Source organism: Schistocerca gregaria, chromosome 1, assembly GCF_023897955.1.
Source record: "Schistocerca gregaria isolate iqSchGreg1 chromosome 1, iqSchGreg1.2, whole genome shotgun sequence".
NCBI lineage: Eukaryota > Metazoa > Arthropoda > Insecta > Orthoptera > Acrididae > Schistocerca > Schistocerca gregaria.
The window spans coordinates 536,330,931-536,348,449 of NC_064920.1; the positions used below are offsets into that span (position 1 = coordinate 536,330,931).

General features: G+C 40.1%; 1 protein-coding gene across 3 annotated transcripts in view; it reads left to right on the forward strand.

The window, feature by feature from the left end:
• Positions 1–17,519, forward strand: part of LOC126355378 (glutaminase kidney isoform, mitochondrial) — a 136,074-nt gene that overhangs the window by 74,946 nt on the left and 43,609 nt on the right. For all 3 annotated transcript variants that reach the window (XM_050005683.1, XM_050005676.1, XM_050005691.1), the window contains 4 exons: positions 2,938–3,059; positions 3,157–3,315; positions 16,955–17,131; positions 17,366–17,497. In XM_050005683.1, the coding sequence (XP_049861640.1) occupies positions 2,938–3,059; positions 3,157–3,315; positions 16,955–17,131; positions 17,366–17,497 (590 nt within the window). The remainder of the gene's footprint in view (positions 1–2,937; positions 3,060–3,156; positions 3,316–16,954; positions 17,132–17,365; positions 17,498–17,519) is intronic.

Here is a 17,519-nt window from a genome sequence, read left to right on the forward strand (position 1 = left end):
TATAAATAAATGATCACAACAAAATAAATGATTATTTGCAATCTTGACTGTTTTATTAAGTTTCAAGATACTCTAATCCAAAGAGTTATCCATTCATTCATTATCCTTGCTTCTGTTCAGTTTTATAATCATTGGTTTTAGGGCAAATTAAGACCAAAAGTGCTGTAGGAATACATTTAGGAGAGTGAAATTTTCCATGTCTCCTGTCAGCTTTATACATTTCGCCCCACCATTGTTATCATGGCACTGTGATCAAATCATTAGTTATGATTCTGCAATACAATCTGTACCTAACTGATCATTATATCTTACAATTAACATTTAGCCATCGTAGACAGACCACTGACACATTGATTTAGAATATTTTTGTTAATAATAGGCTTCACACAATATTTTACTTTCCTGTTTTCATGGACCATATTAATGATTTTGGACATTTAATTTGTTTCAGTTTATCAGAGAGCAGAAATGAATGACATAGTTGTTAGTTTTACATGGAAAATAAGAATGTTAAAATAATTATAATTTGAAAAAATTTATTTTATTTCATTGGTTTATGTGGTAATAATATGATGGTTGCTACTTTAGTACATTCTAGTATCACAATTTAAAGTGTGTTGTTCGAATAATGTAGGTCAGCCATAAAAAAACTTACATTATTTGTTGTGTAAGTGCAAATGTGGAAGTTTTTCACTGATATACAAGGTGAACATTTCTTAGCCAAAAGAAGATAATCATTAATAATAGTTTTATTTCATGTGCCTTGCCTGAGACATTTTTCACATAAAAATAATACTTATGTAATTCATTTACTGCTAACAATAAGTGATAAACTGAAGCAGATGTACTACCCAGGAAAATTAGTATGGTTTTTGAAAATTGAGTTATAATTCCAAAATTCCCTGGTCTAAAATAAAAAAATTAAATGAGGTGCCTGAAGATGATTTCTTACTAACAAAACTATTCCTGGCCTATAAGCTACAGTCCTGGACAGACCTTGACAAAAGTTTGTTAATAATACGATCACTGTTGATTTTACAGTTAAATCACTGCAGGTTGTTTGGGCTAAAAACAAATTGTCTGTGGCTGTTGCACTATGCCATTCAGTCCTCATTGGGAATTTCACTGTGTACAGTAATACAAAGCTGGACATCAATAACACTAGGTCTATTTGTGAGTATTATCTGATGGAAAATCAACATTAAAGACTCCACAAACAATGTTTAACAAGTTAAGTCTGCATAACATTATTAAAACTGTTTGTAATTGCTTTATGGAGCTCAGCATATTTCCTGCTGGTGACCTGTAAAGTGTCAGTGTTACAATTTGTGTGTTTTCTGATCCACTACTGTGGCACAGTGTTTAAAGAGCTTTTTAACACAGTATTCACTAACCTGAAGGGGTTGGCATTTGAATTCATTTTTTGCACGTACAGTTGCTCTCCCTCTTATTACGAGTTGTACAACAGCACAATAGAAGCTTGTATCCATCAAGGTGAATGTGTTCAATTTTAGTGACTTCCTTGCAATACTCTGACATGCACAAAAAGTCTGTTGATATTCCATGTATCCCTTCATTTTCTGCTATGTATTTGAGAAGTTTATCTTTTTATTAATGAGGCTTCTCATGGAAGCACTAAATGCACTTTCTTTAATATCCATAGCTTTGTCTAAGATAGAGTGTTTTGCATTATTAGCAGTTGTCACAACTGATACTACGTATATTCTGCACCCTGTCTTATGAATGAAGTTACCCTGTAAAAGAGGTAGGGAACACATCTGAAACCACTGCTTTGGTCATACTGGATGCTTCTGCAATTAGCAATGCAAATAGCTCTAGCCTCTCACCAGAAGCGTCCGAATGCAAACTGTGTTATGTAGGTGTGACCAAGTAAGTGATGATGCATCAGTTACACCCACGTGCGATCATCCCTCTCCCCTGAGCATTTTTCCAAGTTTTGTCTTAACACATTTGACAGAATGTGCAATCCAGGTCATATCATACAGCTCAAAAAGTGACAGTCTTCATGTTAGTGCGAACTGCTTTTCCAGGAATGTTCCTCTAAAACACTAAATTACAAATGACATCACTGAGCCCTGCACTTGATTTAAAAACACTAGTTACACAGTAATCAGTTACCAAAGAGTTCTGCACCAGTTCTGATATTCTGCTTCCATGACCACTACCCAGAAATAAAACCTTTATGATATCTTTAAAACCTTTCTTGCTAGACTTTGCTTGCATATTATGCCATGTACTGTCAGATTGCTATGGAACTTCTTGGGTTACCTGAAAACTTTTCACTTCAGTCTCCCACACATTAAATCTATTGTAGACAACAAGATTGAAGCAATCAGATTTTTTATATCTTCTGAGCTGTTTCATGCTACAGAAGTGAGGCTACTGCACATTTATGGCGAATTCCCTCTCTAATATCTGAATTCATTCATTTATTCATACACCTAGTTCCAAAAATCACTTCATCAAGCAAAGGCTTCAGATATGTGGAATGAATCAAGTTGTACATTAATAAGTACGAGCAGCATGTTCTGTAAAGTATAAGCATGAAATTATGACTAATGCTAGTTTACTCATGCTGATAATTATGGAAATTATTTCTAATTTACTTTATACACTTCTGTATGTCTATGTATATTAGGAGAAAACCAACTAAAAAAGTTGCTGCTCCTCCTTTGTACTACTCAGTAGCCATTTCAGTCTAATATATTAAACAAAGTATTTATGTAACTTTACATGCTCAAATGATTTTTTTGGGCTCTTTGTTTTGCACAGATGGAAATTTTTTTCATTAACAATGTAACTTCACTCAGAAGCAAACTGTGGTATGTTCTTCTTTAATGCTTGTAAAAGCCATGATAGCAGAAAGGGTGAAAGAATAAATGTGATTCACTTATATTGCCGTACCACTTTTTTCAGAGAAGCCTCATAATCCTATGATAAATGCTGGAGCTATTCTTGTGTGCGCGTTATTAAAGACACTTGTGAAACCAGAAATGACATTAGCTGAGAAGTTTGATTTCACAATGAACTATTTCAAGGTAAATTATCACATTGATATTAGTCTGAAAATATTTCATTACATTATTAATGGTACCAAAGAAATAAATTTGAGGTGTTTGTGTTGTCTGTATGTAGAGAATGGCAGGAGGTGAACCATTAGGTTTCAACAATGCAGTTTTCCTGTCAGAACGTGAAGCTGCAGATAGAAATTATGCATTGGGCTTCTATATGAGAGAACATAAGTGCTATCCAGAGAAAACCAATCTCCGAGAATGTATGGACTTTTATTTTCAGGTATATTTGCTAAGATATTATTTTTTGCCATGATTCTTGCATGTTTTTTCATAGTTTAATTGAAATAGTTTCTCCCTTTAATGTTGTACTTCTTTGATAAAAAATCTGTGACATACTCAAAATTTTTGTCTTTTACACACAAATATACATTCACAAATTTCAAACAGCATTTTTAATTAGTCAGAAAGAAAGCACTGAGTTTAAAGATGCACTAGTTCCCATCATGCCTGCTGCATCAAAAACACAATTTAAAAGAAAATGCAGAAAAAGGAAAGGCTAAAAATAATTCTTTTATCAGGTGCAGATCTAGTGTTTGGGTTCTGCATAAGAGGATCACAGTGTGCTACTGTCACCCTCCTCCCCCAACCCCCTCCCCACCTGCACCTCCCAACCCCCAAATTTTACTTGCAGGCACCAGGCCCCCACAGTTTTAACATGCCACAGATCCCTATGATTTTAATAATTCTAACAATAAAAAATATAAAAGTTTTAATATAATAAGAGTGTAGATAAGAATAATAATGCTTACATCAGTACTTAGTACATACCTTCTTCATCTGAAAATTTGAGATGAATAAATATCATGCAGTTAATTTAAGAATTGCAGTGCAGTGGCACACTAGTGTGGCCATGGTCACAGCCAGACATGCAGCTGGTCAAATGCAACCAGGTTTACATGGAAGGCGAACGTGCAACACACAATGCAGCTGACTGCCAGATGGCCAATGTGTGGTCAGCCATCAACACAGTTTCAACTGCATGTGTTTTTTTACATTTGATTATTTATTTAGTGACACATTTCTGCACAATAATATTTCTTCACCATGGTATTTGACAAGGAAAAATTTATTATAACATTTAGGAAGAAGCCTACTCTGCGGGACTTGTTAACCAAATACCCTGTTAAAAACATAAAAAAGAAAATGTAGGATTTAATGACTTTGATGTTCAGTGGCAGCAAATGAACAACACCATAGAACCTCTAAGTTTTTGTCCCTATTTTATATTTCATTCACACAAAATGTACATATAACTTGGTGAATGTAATCCAACTACCATGGCAGAGCGACTTCATCTGCAAAATAATTGTTAAATACATTTCTATACTGTGAATTGAATCTCAGTGTCCATATTCATTGTTTAATATCCTCATGAATCTAAGAAAATCCATGAAATGGATCTATGAATAGTACAACATCTCTGTTTCATACACAGTTATTAGAATACAACAGGGCTTAACAATGTCTACAGGAAAATCAACGTTTACATTGTGGGGCTTGTGAGAGATCCTGCACTTATTTGCCATTATTCCCAATGTCCACTCTGAAAAACTTCTAGCTTGAGAATAGTGACAGTAAAAACAAGAAAAAATAAAGAAAACACTCCATTTGTAGAGTATGATTGCAACATAGGCTGTACCAACTCTGTTTTCTTCTTTTTCGTCATCTTAAGATTCCAGAGGTACACAGATGTAGCTATTTCTGCAATCCCCATCATGCGACTGAACTGCAGCCAGTCGACTGCCAGTCATGCTGGCCAGCTGTAGCCCTGGATGTATTAGCTGTGGCCGTGGTCAGCTGTTGGTCATGGCCATGGCCACATTAGTGTGTAATTGCCTTAACAGTAACAAATTCTCATAATGATATAATTTATGCAGCATGAAATTGGAATATGCATCCACGATTATCAGTATTTCATTATGCTTGGGAAGTCAGCCTTTCTGTTTCTCCCCCCCCCCCCCCCCCCCCCCCCTATTCAGCTTCCTGTAGGTTGTTTGTTCTACCGGTGAACCTATGAATCACATCAGATCTGTTGTCCATAGCTAGTACGATCAGCCACTGAATGTGCACCTTTAGCTAGCTAGAATGTTTCTGGTCCAATTGTAAGCCCATCCACATTGACAATCGCCCATACAAGCAACTGAGAAGTATCCTTTTTCTGAGACTTGTAGTTGTCACACTACTTATTCTCTGAAAGTTGGGTGTGAAATTGAAAGCTGGTGTATGAAAATATATAAATGCTTCTACTCAAATGTTTTTTGGGAGGAGTAATGAACCTCATGATACCTGCCTACCTCCTCCCCCCACTCCTCCCACTGTTAGATTTAAAGCTGAGCTTGATACCATTGGTAAAAGTTTACTGACAGAAATACATCCAGACACTACTTTCACAACGATCTAAGATATATAAGGAAGAATTTTTTAGGCTTTTTCCCTTTTTTTCTTCTTCTAAGAAGCAACTATGCTAACAGTGAATATATTGTTTATTTTAACACTACCTCTCTTTATTCATCAGTAGTGGTCAGAAAGAGAAACCAGGATTTACGTGCAGGGAATGGTACCACAGGTAGTAGGGGCTGTGTGGAAGGGATTAAGTTTTTTTTTTTTTTTTTAAGTATCTCAGGAAAGTGACAAACATGGGAAGTAGGTAGACACAGAAACAATCCTAGCACGCCTGGAAGGGAGGATACTGAAGAGACATGGCTTAGCCACAGCCTGGGGCTGTGATGTTACTGATGGTTGTGTCATGAAATCAGACTTATTAAACACAGTTTTCCATAATTCCTTCACAAAAGAAGATGAAGTAAATATTCCAGAATTCAGATCTAGAACATGAGTAACTTACATGTAGATATCCTCGGTGTAGCAAAGCAGCCTAAAACACTTAAGAAAGGCAAGGCTCCTGGTGCACATTGTATACCTGTGTGGTTCCTTTCAGAATATGCTGATAAAATAGCTCCATACTTAGTAATTATATACAGCCACTTGCTCATAGAAAGGTCCACACCCAAATACAGGAAAGTTGCAAAAGGCACACCAACACCCAGAAAGGAAATAGGGTTAATCCACCCTAAATTACAGACACAAATCACTACGATCAATTTCCAGTAGGATTTTGGAACATATACTGTGCTCATACATTATGAATCACCACAAAGAAAACAATATGTTGATAAATAGCTAACATGGATTCAGAAAATGTCTATCTTATGAAACACAATTATTCTCACAAATAACGAATACTGTTGACCAAGGATGTCAAATTGATTCCATATTTTTAGAATTCAAGAAAGCTTTGGACACAATTCCTTACAAGTGACTTCTAATTAAACTGCATACCTATACAGTATCATCTCAGTTGTGTGATGGGATTTTAATTTCCTATTAGAAATATCACAGTTCATAATAACTGTTTGCAGGCTTAAAGTAAAATAGATCTGGCTTTACCCAAGGAAGTGTTATTGACCCTCTATTATTCCTGACCTACATAAATGATTTAGAAGACAACAATGGAAACTCCAGGTAGGAATACAACAATGTAGGAAAACACAGACTGCTACCTACTGTAAAGAACACACCTCAAGTTTCATAGAGACAATAAAAAGACACTCACATATAGCTTTCAGCCACAGCCTCCATCAGTAAAAGAGACGTACACTCGCACTATTCACACACAATGCACAAGCAAGCACACCTCATGCACACACGACTGCCAACTCCAGCATCTCGGACGTGAAATGGAAGCAGGAATCTGGAGGGTGTTGGGAAAGGAAAGGGGGAGGAATAGTAGTGTGTGGGTGGGGACAGAGAAATGAATACTGTCATGTGGAGCATGCAGGGACTAGACTGCCAACACGCACTGTGTAAGGAGGTTGTGGGGCGTGGAGGCAGGGAAAAAGGGAGAAAACAAGCAGACGAGCAGGAAAGACAGGTAGATGCATGGGCAGAGGCCTGCAAAAAATGGGGTGGAAGATGAGAATGGGGAGGAAATGATCAGACAGAGGGAGTGGAAACTGTTGGGTGGAGGGTGTGGGAACAGTATGTTACTGTAGGTTGAGGTAGGGATAATAATGGGAGCAGAGAATGTGCTGTAAGAATAACTCCCATCTGTGCAGTTCAGAAAAGTTGGTGGTGGAGGGAAGGACCCGGATGGCTTGGGTAGTGATGCAGCCATTGAAATCATGTGTGTTATGTTCAGCTGCTTGCTGTGCCACAGGGTGGTCTACTTTTCTCTTGGCCACTGGTTGGCGATGGCCGTTCGGCCTTGTGGCCAGATGGTTGGTAGTTGTGCAATGATTGCAGCAGAGCTGGTAAATGATATGGCTGCTTACACAGATGACCCAGCCCATGACAGAATAGGATAATCCTGTGACTGGCTTGGAGTACGGAGTGCTGGGTGGGTGGATTGGGCAAGTTTTGCACCTAGATCTTCAACAGGGATATGATCCTTGTGGAAAGGGGTTGGGACTGGGAGTGGCTTAGGGATGGACTACGATGTTGTGGAGGTTGGGTGGGTGATGGAACACCATTTTAGGAGGGGTGGGAAGTATCTTGGGTAAGATGTACCTCATTTCACGGCATAATGATAGGTAATCAAAGCCCTGGCAAAGGATGGGGTTCAGTTGTTCCAGTTCGCCTCAGTACTGGGTAATGAAGGGGACAGACATCCTCTGAGGCTGTTTTTGGGAGTGTTGGGAGGATTGGGGGTGTGAGGGGGAAGGGAAGGGGTCACATGGGAGATCAGTTTGTGGGCTAGGTCCGGGGGATAGTGACTGTCTGTGAAGGCCCTTGTGAGACCCTCAGCATTCTGAGCAAGGGAGATTTTGTCACTGTAGACGTGCACCCCTGAGTAGCCAGGCTGTATGGAAGAGATTTTTTTAGTGTGAAAAGGATGACAGCAGCCAAAATAGTACTGTTCATGGTTGATGTGTTTAATGTTGATGGAGGTGTGGATGGAGGAGGTCAACACCTAGGAACGTAGGACACTGGGTTGAGGAGGACCACATGAAGTGGATGGTAGAGAAGATGCTGAGGTTGCGAAGGAAGGAGGTAGGGTGTATTGGCCCTGAGCCGAGATCCTAAAGATATCATATGTGAACCTGAAACAAGCTATGGGTTTGGTGTTAAAGAAGACTAGGAAGGTTTCCTCTAGATGGTCCATAAAAAGGTTGGCATAGGAGGGTGCAATGTGGGTGCCCATGGCTGCACCACAGTTTTGTTTATATGCCTGCCCTTCAAATGAGAAGTGGGTTAGGATGGAATTAGAAACATGTATAAGGAGTGGGCTTAGAGTCTGAAAGACATTGGGAAACATAGTGTTTAATAGCAGGAAGACCATGGGCATATGAAATCCTGGTGTATAGGAAGGTGGCATCAACAGTGACGAGTAGGGATCCAGGAGGTAAAGGGATGGGGATGGTGTAAAGTTGGTGAAGAGAGTGGTTGGTGTCTTTGATGTGGGAGGCTAAATTATGGGCAACTGCTTGGAGCTGTTGGTCAATAAGGACCAAAATTCTTTCAGTGGCGGCACAATAATCAGCCACAATAGGGCGTCCAGGGTTGTGGATTGTGGGGAGCATGTAGAAGCTGGCTATGTGGGGTGGCATAGGGCTTAGGAAGGAAATGGATTCAGGGAAGATGTTCTGGAAAGCACCTACGGCTTTAAGCAGGAACTTGAGTTTGTACTGGACTTCTTGGTTGGGATAACTGGCAGAGTTTATAGGTGGACGCGTCAGATAATTGACAGAGGCCTTCCGCCAGCTAGTCACTGCAATTCATAATAGTGAAAGGTGCCAGCCAGTTCCTTCACTGACTCTCCACCGTCTCCATCCCTTTACCTCCTGGATCCCTATTCGTCACTGTTGATGCTACCTCTCTATACAGCAGCATCCCTCATTCCCATGGTCTTACTGCTATTGAACATTATCTTTTCCAATGTCCTTCAGACTCCAAAACCACTATCTCATTCCTCATACAACATTCTAATTTTATCCTACAGCACAACTACTTCTCATTTGAAGGTAAGGTATACAAACAAATCCACGGCATAGCCGTGGCACCCTCCTATGCCAACCTTTGTTTGGGCCATCTAGAGGAGACACTACCCCTCCCCCCACCCCCCTCCAAAAAAAACATCAAACCCCTAATCTGGTTCAGGTTCATTGATAATATCTTCAGGATCTAGACTCAGGGTCAAGACACCCTATCTTCATTCCTTCACAACCTCAATATCTTCCCTCCCATCCACTTCACATGGTCCTCCTCAAAACAGCATGACACCTTCCTAGCTGTTGACCTCGTTCTCTCTATTGGCACCATCAGCACCTTTGTACACATTAAACACACCAACCACCAACAGTACCTGCATTTTGTCAGCTGTCATCCCTATCACACCAAAAATCGCTCCCATACAGCCTGGCTACCCAGGGACAGTGTATCTACAGTGACAAAACCTCCCTTGCTCAATATGCTGAGGGTTCACAAGGGCCTTCACAGACTCACTATCTCCCAGACCTAGCCCGCAAACTGATCTCCCATGTCAAGCCCCCCCCCCCCCCTCGCACCCCCCAATTCTCTCACCAGCCCCAAAAACAGCCTCAAAGAATGCCCCTTCATCACCCAGTATCAGGCCGTACTGGAACAACTGAATCACATCCTTTGCCAGGGCTTTGATTACCTATCATTGTGCCCTGAAGTGAAAGACATCCTACCTGAGATACTTCCCTTCCCTCCTGCAGTGGTGTTCCATCACCAACCCAACCTCCACAGCATTCTAGTCCATCCCTATGCCACTCCCAATACCAACCCCTTTCCACAAGGATCATACCCCTGTTGAAGATGCAACACCTGCCCAATCCACCCACCCAGCATTTCCTACTCCAGTCCTGTCACAGGTTTATCCTACTCTATCAGGGGTAGGGCCACCTGTGTAAGCACCCATATCTTTTATGAGCTCTGCTGCAATTATTGCACAGCTTTTAATATTGGTATGGCTACCAACCAGCTATCCACCATGACGAACAGCCATCGCCAAACCATGACCAAGAGCAAAGCAGACCACCCTGTGGCACAGCATGCAACTGAACATAGCACACTTGATTTCAGTGGCAGTATCACTACCCAAGCCAACTGGTCCTTCCCTTCACTGCCAATTTTTCTGAACTTCATAGATGGTAGTTATCCTTACAACACATTGTCTGCCCCCATAATTATCCCGATCTCAGCCTACAGTACCAAAATGTTCCCTCACCTCCACCCAACCATTTCCACCACTCCCCCCCCCCCCCCCCCAGTCTGATTGTCTCCTCCCTATTCTCATCTCCCACCCTGTTTATTTGCAGCCCTCTGCCAGCACATCCACCCATCTTTTCCTTCTTCTCTCCTTTTTTCCTCCTTTTTATGCCCATCAACCAGCCCCATGACCTCCTTACACTGCGCCTGTTGGCAGTCTAGTCACTGCATACTCCAACAGACAGCATTCGTTTCTCTCTCCCCACCCATACACTACTATCGATTACCCTTCCCTTTCCCCACCCCTCCAAATTGCTGATTGCATCACATGTGATGTTGCATTCCTGCCAGAGATTGCTGGAGCTGGCATTCATGTGCACATGAGGTATGCTTGCTTGTGTGTGTGTGTGTGTGTGTGTGTGTGTGTGTGTGTGTGTGTGTTTCACTGATTAAGGCGGTGGCCAAAAGCTATATGTGTCTTTTAATTGTGCTTGTCTGCAACTTGACATGTCTTCTTTACGGTAGATAGCAATCTGTTTTTTTCCTACATTGTTGATTTAGGAGACAGTCCGAGCAGCCTTCTTAGATTGCTTGCAGAGGATGGTCTCATTTACCATCACATTAAGTCATCAGGTGATCAAAAGGAATGCAAAACGATTAGACAAGATATTGTACATAAAGTGTCACCAGACTCTAAATCACAGAAAGTGTGAGGTCATTGGCATGAGCACTAAAAAGAATCCACTAAATTACAGTTACATGATAAATCACACAGGGCTAAAGGCTGTAAACTCAACTATGAATAAATTACATTGGAATGATCACATAAATAATGTGGTGGGGAAAACAAACCAAAGACTGTAATTTACTGGCAGAACACTTAGGAAACGTAACAGGGCTACAAAAGAGACTGCTTACACTATGCTTGTCCACCCTCTCCTGGAGTAGTGCTGTGCATTGTGGGGTCCACATCAGGTGGGATTGATGGAGGACATCAAAAGAGTTCAAAGATGAGCAACTCATGTTGAATTATTGTGAAATAAAGGAGACAGTGCTATGAATAAGATATATAAATTGGAATGGCAGTCATTAAAACAAAGGCATTTTTCACTGCAGCAGTCTTCTCATGAAATTTTGATCATCAACTTTCTCCTCAGAGCATAAAATTTTTTTGTTGGCACCCACCTACATAGCCAGAAATGATCATCAAAATAAAATAATAGAAATCAGAGCTCGTGCTGCTCGAGAGTGGAACAGTAGTTAATTAGCTTAAAAGTGGTCCAATTAATATTCTACCAGTCAGTTACTTGTGAAATGCAGATGGATTATGTAGATGTAGATTACCAGCAAGGAATGCAAACTCAGAGTAACAGCAGTGTGAGTGATTGTTTTCAGTATTCATATAACTGACGAAGAGAAGTAAAAGAGGGAGATTCAGTACGTAACATAGTAAGAGCTCAGATGGGTGAGTAAATGCCCATGCAAAAACTATATAGACAGAAGATGCAATCAAGACCTTCAGATGCTGTTGGTAAATGGAGGTAGTTGTTTTTGGTTTTGTTTTGCATTAGGGTGCAAAAATAACTGGGGTCATACATGCCCAAGTCAAAACTATGAAACATGAAGATGGAGAGGAGTTAAAAAGTACGTCAGCCACAATTGACAGAATAGAAGGCAGCTAAAAACAGGCATGTGGAAAAAGGGCTAAAAGAGACACCATACAGAAACAAGGTCAGATAAAAAATAACACGCAAACATTCCATTGGAGGACATTCATGAGGAGGAAGAGATGTAGGGGTGTCAACTCAGCGGCCACCAAGTGACAGCCAGTGTAAAGTCGCTATTGCAGGGCACAGAAGCATGAGGAACCTGCTCCATGGGGTCCACACAAGCACCGACTTGCTTGTGCGGTTGATCTGTAGAGTCCAACACTGAAAAATGGTTGGTGATGCACACCGGTGAGACAGAGGCCGGCCGGGCTAAGGTGCCATGTGACGACACCATCGAACACAATCATCTTCGAGTTGGCTAAGGAGAAGACCGTTTGCCTTTGGTGGACTTCTTCAAGCCTTTGCGTTTAGAGGAAGACTCATGTGTTGTTTGACTGGAGGGATGGAGGAAGTGTTCATGGGAGTACTCCTTCTGTCCCTTCCAGCCTACTGGTTGGCTAGCTGGTGGCTTCGGCCCTTGGGGCAAGAGTTTGACGGCTTGATGCGTAGCTGGACAGGGATTGGCAATGCTACCTTGACACTTGGTGATTTCACAACCTCTGAGCTGAACTGGAGGTCACATGTCTGCGTGGTGATGTCCTTCATGGAGGAAAGGGTAACAAGAACAGAACTATAGGTATCATATGGGAGAACACAGGGTTTGCGACAAGCCAGTAACTTGCGAGCTGGATAAGGCACCTTTTCCTTTACCAAGATCTCTTGAACAACTCACTCATTAAGATACACTGGACAATCACAAGAGGAGGCGGAATGGCCACCGTTGCAGTTGATACAGCGGGGAGAAGGAGGTGGACAATGGCCCCTGTGCGCATCCCTACCACAGTTGGCACATGTGCCTAGGTGTCGACAAGACGTTCAAGTGTGGTTGAAATATTGATACTGGTAGCACTGCATCAGGTTTGGAATGTGCAGCTGGATGGTGATAATTTCATAGCCTGCTTTGAGCTTGGACGGAAGCACCAATCTATAAAAGGTGAGAAAGAGAGTGTGGGTGGGCACTAAGGAGGAATCTACCTTTTTCATTATGCGATGGACAGCAATGACACCTTGATCAGAGAGGTAAGATTGGATTTCGGCCTCAGTTAGACTGTCGAACAGCCTGGTGTAAATTACACCACAGGAAGAATTCAAAGTGCTATGGGCCTCAGCCTCAACATGAACAGGGTAACCACGGAGAAGCAAGGCAGCAAGCAGTTGTTGTGCTTGAGAATCAGAAGTGGTCTCCAAAATCAAAGTGCCACTCCAAAAACAAGAGGATTTTACAGGGCCAGCAATTGCATCTACACTCTTCTGAATAATAAATGAATTTAACGGGGCAAAGGACTGACCATCTGCATAATGTGTGACCACGAGGAACTGTGGTGCAGCAGGAAGGGTCTTTGAATCATTAGCCTCATTATGTTTACATTTTGTAGATGCTGGGTGGGAAGTAGATTGACTCATTGTGAGGAAATGAGGAAATCTCCCATGATTTCCAGCGTCTCAGATGGCGCGTTCCTTCCAACTGGGCACAAGGGGCGCACCCACCTTAGGTGATTGTTCACACCTCAGGGCACACCTGATAGAAGGACCAATTGGCAATTTGAGAAGGTTAGAGCTCAGGCAATCACACCTCCCTGGGTCTGACTTGTACCAGGGGGTACATGCGAAAATATACCAGTTGACTCTGGGCTGGAAATTACACATTACCCAGTCACTTGTTATGTGCCAAAGGTATGGGCCAGCCCTCAGGAGTGCACAGGGAGGAAGAAGTAAAAGAGGAACCTTAAGCACCAAAGTGGAGGAACAAGAGGAGAAGGGAAATGAAGAAAGGAAAATGGAGTGAAAAACAAAGGTGAGACTGTTTTTACATTATCGACAAACATTGCGGAACATTCCCAATAACATCCTAGTCATGTTCCCCAAGGGAGGGGAAAAAGAATAACAAGATGATGGACATGCAGCATGAAAGGGACAAAATGCTGCAAAGACTGGGGCCCCGTGGTAGCCAATCAAACCCACCAAAGAGTGGTGAGTGCCACATGGAGATCTTGACAGATACATGGTTGGCGACTGAATTGCAGAGTGTAGTAAATATTTGTGTTTAAAGAAAATGTCCCCAGCTGCAGTTTATCACCAACTATTGAAAATTTTTCGAACAGTCATAATACCAGGAAAATAGGTGTGATTCTGATGCCAGGAGCTCGATAAAGGCAAAAAAATGTGTGAGACAAGCGAAAGTCAGGGCAGCTAAGCACCTCCACCTCAGATGACAATGTGTACCTTGTCAAAGGGTTGATTTAAGAACTACTGAAAGATGTGTTCTTGATAGGTACCATGGAAACTTTCAGATGAGAATAAAGTCAAGAGAATGGAATTCTCTCTCCAGCACTAAAGATGCTATCGATCAGAGGTTGTTCCATTCTTGCACCATTTTGTCACAGGGGATAAAAAGAGGATGCATCATGTGATGCCTAAAATAAAGAAAGTGTCAATGTGATTGAGATAACCCCTCTCCCAATACTGTGTCAATAATGAGTTAAAAGCAAGTATGTATGAAGAAAGTTAGGGCTACAGTCTTTTGGGACCCACTGGGTTTGATGCTGCTTGATTCCCTCACAAATGGAAAAATAGTGAATTCTGTCAGTTACAATGCCAGGCTGGAATGAATAAAGGTGTTTCAAAGGAAATAAATGGTATTACTTTTGAAAGGTGGCTTGCTCGTTGCACAACAGTGCTCAACTGCATATGGCCTCAGTTATGCATGATGGTCCAGCATTTCCAAGTGACTGTATAGACATACAATCCCTACAGCCTTGATCTCTCGCCAAATGATTTTCATCTCTTCAAATCATTAAAGAATCACCTGAATTATTGTCAGTTCTGAACTGATGTTGATGTTCAGAAATCTGCTTTTAAGTGGCTTCTAATCATGCACTCTCATTTCTTTTATGCTGGTTTTCTTCAGAGTGGTTTACTGATACAGTAAATGCTTTGACACTGATGATGGTTACATGTAAAACTAATAAGTACCAGAGCCCAAGTATTGTTGAGTGTATATTTGATTTCCTGAATACATCTTTTCTCACTGTGGACTTGTTTCCTTACTTTTTGAACCACTCTCATACTTTACAGCTGATATCCTCCCTTCCTTCACCTGTGATATTGCACACTTCAATGCAATACATTTCCTGTTATATTTGTGAACATGTTATTCATTTTAATATAGGTAAAATGTTCATTCAAACTCCAAAGTCAATGCATACATTTTCTAGATAGGAATTAACCATTCATTCTATAAGCAAAAGTATTCCTAATGCCTACCATGAATCATTTGTTGGGTGTGAAATGTGCTTGTTAAACCAAATATAAGAACATTATTACAAGAAAAAATATAATAAAATATGATACAGATGGTAAGCAGGCATCACATTTTTTTTCAAATGCTATTCCTGTTCATTTACTCTGTCATACCCAGTAAAATGAAGCCCAAGATTCTCAGTGCATTCTGCTCAGTTCACTCACACAATATGTTGGTACCATATACTTCTTAATGATTTATTTATAATGTGACACTGAATTTCTGTAGTAGTATATTTATAAGCTAGTGGTTTCTCAGTTATTATTTGGGATGGTGTATGAGACACAAACATTAACTAGAGAATGAATAGATGTACCAGTATTTACATTTGATGTATCCAAAAGTTGCACTGTAATATTTCAGAAGTCATGCTTTAAAAAAAAATGACTGCAAGATGTCACATATACAGACTCAGATTCTTGTAACTTAATAGAACATTAATTTCCTTAGACTCTACTGCTGGTTCATGGTGTTGACAATAATGGATAATCCAACAAGTAAAAAAAATTGTTAAAAACCCCCTTGGCATGAATTTTCACAGGAATTTATCCAATGGGGGATGAAGATACTAAAAAAGTTGTTTCATTATATAGCTGCGACAGTTAATTTGAAATATCTTATATTATAAGAAAATTTTTTTGCAGGAGATGCATGAAACTTTAAATTGCATATCAGTGGTAGTTATACACTCACTATTTATTGTCAGTAGATCACTATTTTATCCAAAAGGTAAAAATAAATCACTAGTATGTATTAAGTATATAGTTCTTTACTATTATTACCTTCTTACCTCAATTATATCAAATTATATTCTTCTTATTATTATTATTATTATTATTATTATTATTATTATTTTGCATATTAAAGCCTGCAATTATCCAACACTGTAAGCATAAAATATTCACACATCAAAATTTTATTCATGTATCAGTAATATTAGGTTCTTTCATTCACACAACAATTGAATATTCAAAATCATCACAGCAACTGTGATAATCTTGCCAAATAATCTACAGAGTGTTCAGGAAAAACATTTACAAACCTTCAGGAATGTTAGAAATGAGAAAAACATATGTCAAGTTTTCCCTAATTTAGAGTCATAATGAAACTTCAATATCAGTGTGTTCCAAGTGAAAATCAATAACTAAAATAATGATGTATTGCCATGGAGATATGCTTAGATTTGAAATTTGGCTACATTTGAGGTCAATCCACCTTGAATGTTTCATATGTGAAATGGTGAGTACTTGATAAGTTGACATGATTACTAGCTGAGGTCACACAAATGGGAGGGTTGTCTCACTTGGCAACTTAATGTTAGAATAGACTAAACCTGCAGTATGCATTATGGGCATTATGGGCAATCACGTCTATAAATAAATGTTAATTTTACAATGAATAAAAATTCTGTATTCTAGATTCCAGGAGGGGACAAGTGCCTCTTGTTGCTACCCCTCCCCCCCTCTATCCCTGTCAACAATGTTGTCCATAGACATTATTTACATCTCAAGAAATCTGTTTATTAAATTATATTAGACTGCAATGTCTGTCATTTTCAGTGTTGTGCCATGGAAGCCAACTGTGACAGCATGTCAGTTATGGCTGCTACACTAGCTAATGGTGGTATCTGCCCAATCACTGAAGAAAAAGTACTGAAACCGGAGTCTGTGCGAGATGTCCTCTCTTTAATGCACAGCTGTGGAATGTATGATTACTCAGGACAATTTGCATTCAAGGTAATACAAAATTAAAATCACATAGCACAGTGAATCATACATTTTTGCTTGCACTTAGCTGACATGAATGTGTATAATAGTTACTTATTTTCATTCTTCCTGGAAATGATTTTATGTAATATTAAGTTGTTAAAATATACAGATAGGAAATTTATTCTCTTTTGCCATGAACTTGTTTTGTCAGCACTTAATACAATATTTGTTTACTGATAAAACTTGAAAAAACCTTTACAGGTAGGCCTCCCAGCAAAATCTGGTGTCTGTGGTGGAATGTTGGTTGTAATACCAAATGTTATGGGCATTTGTACATGGTCTCCACCATTGGACCCTTTAGGAAACAGCTGTCGTGGTGTGCAGTTCTGTGAGGCAAGTAATTGTACTTCAAGGA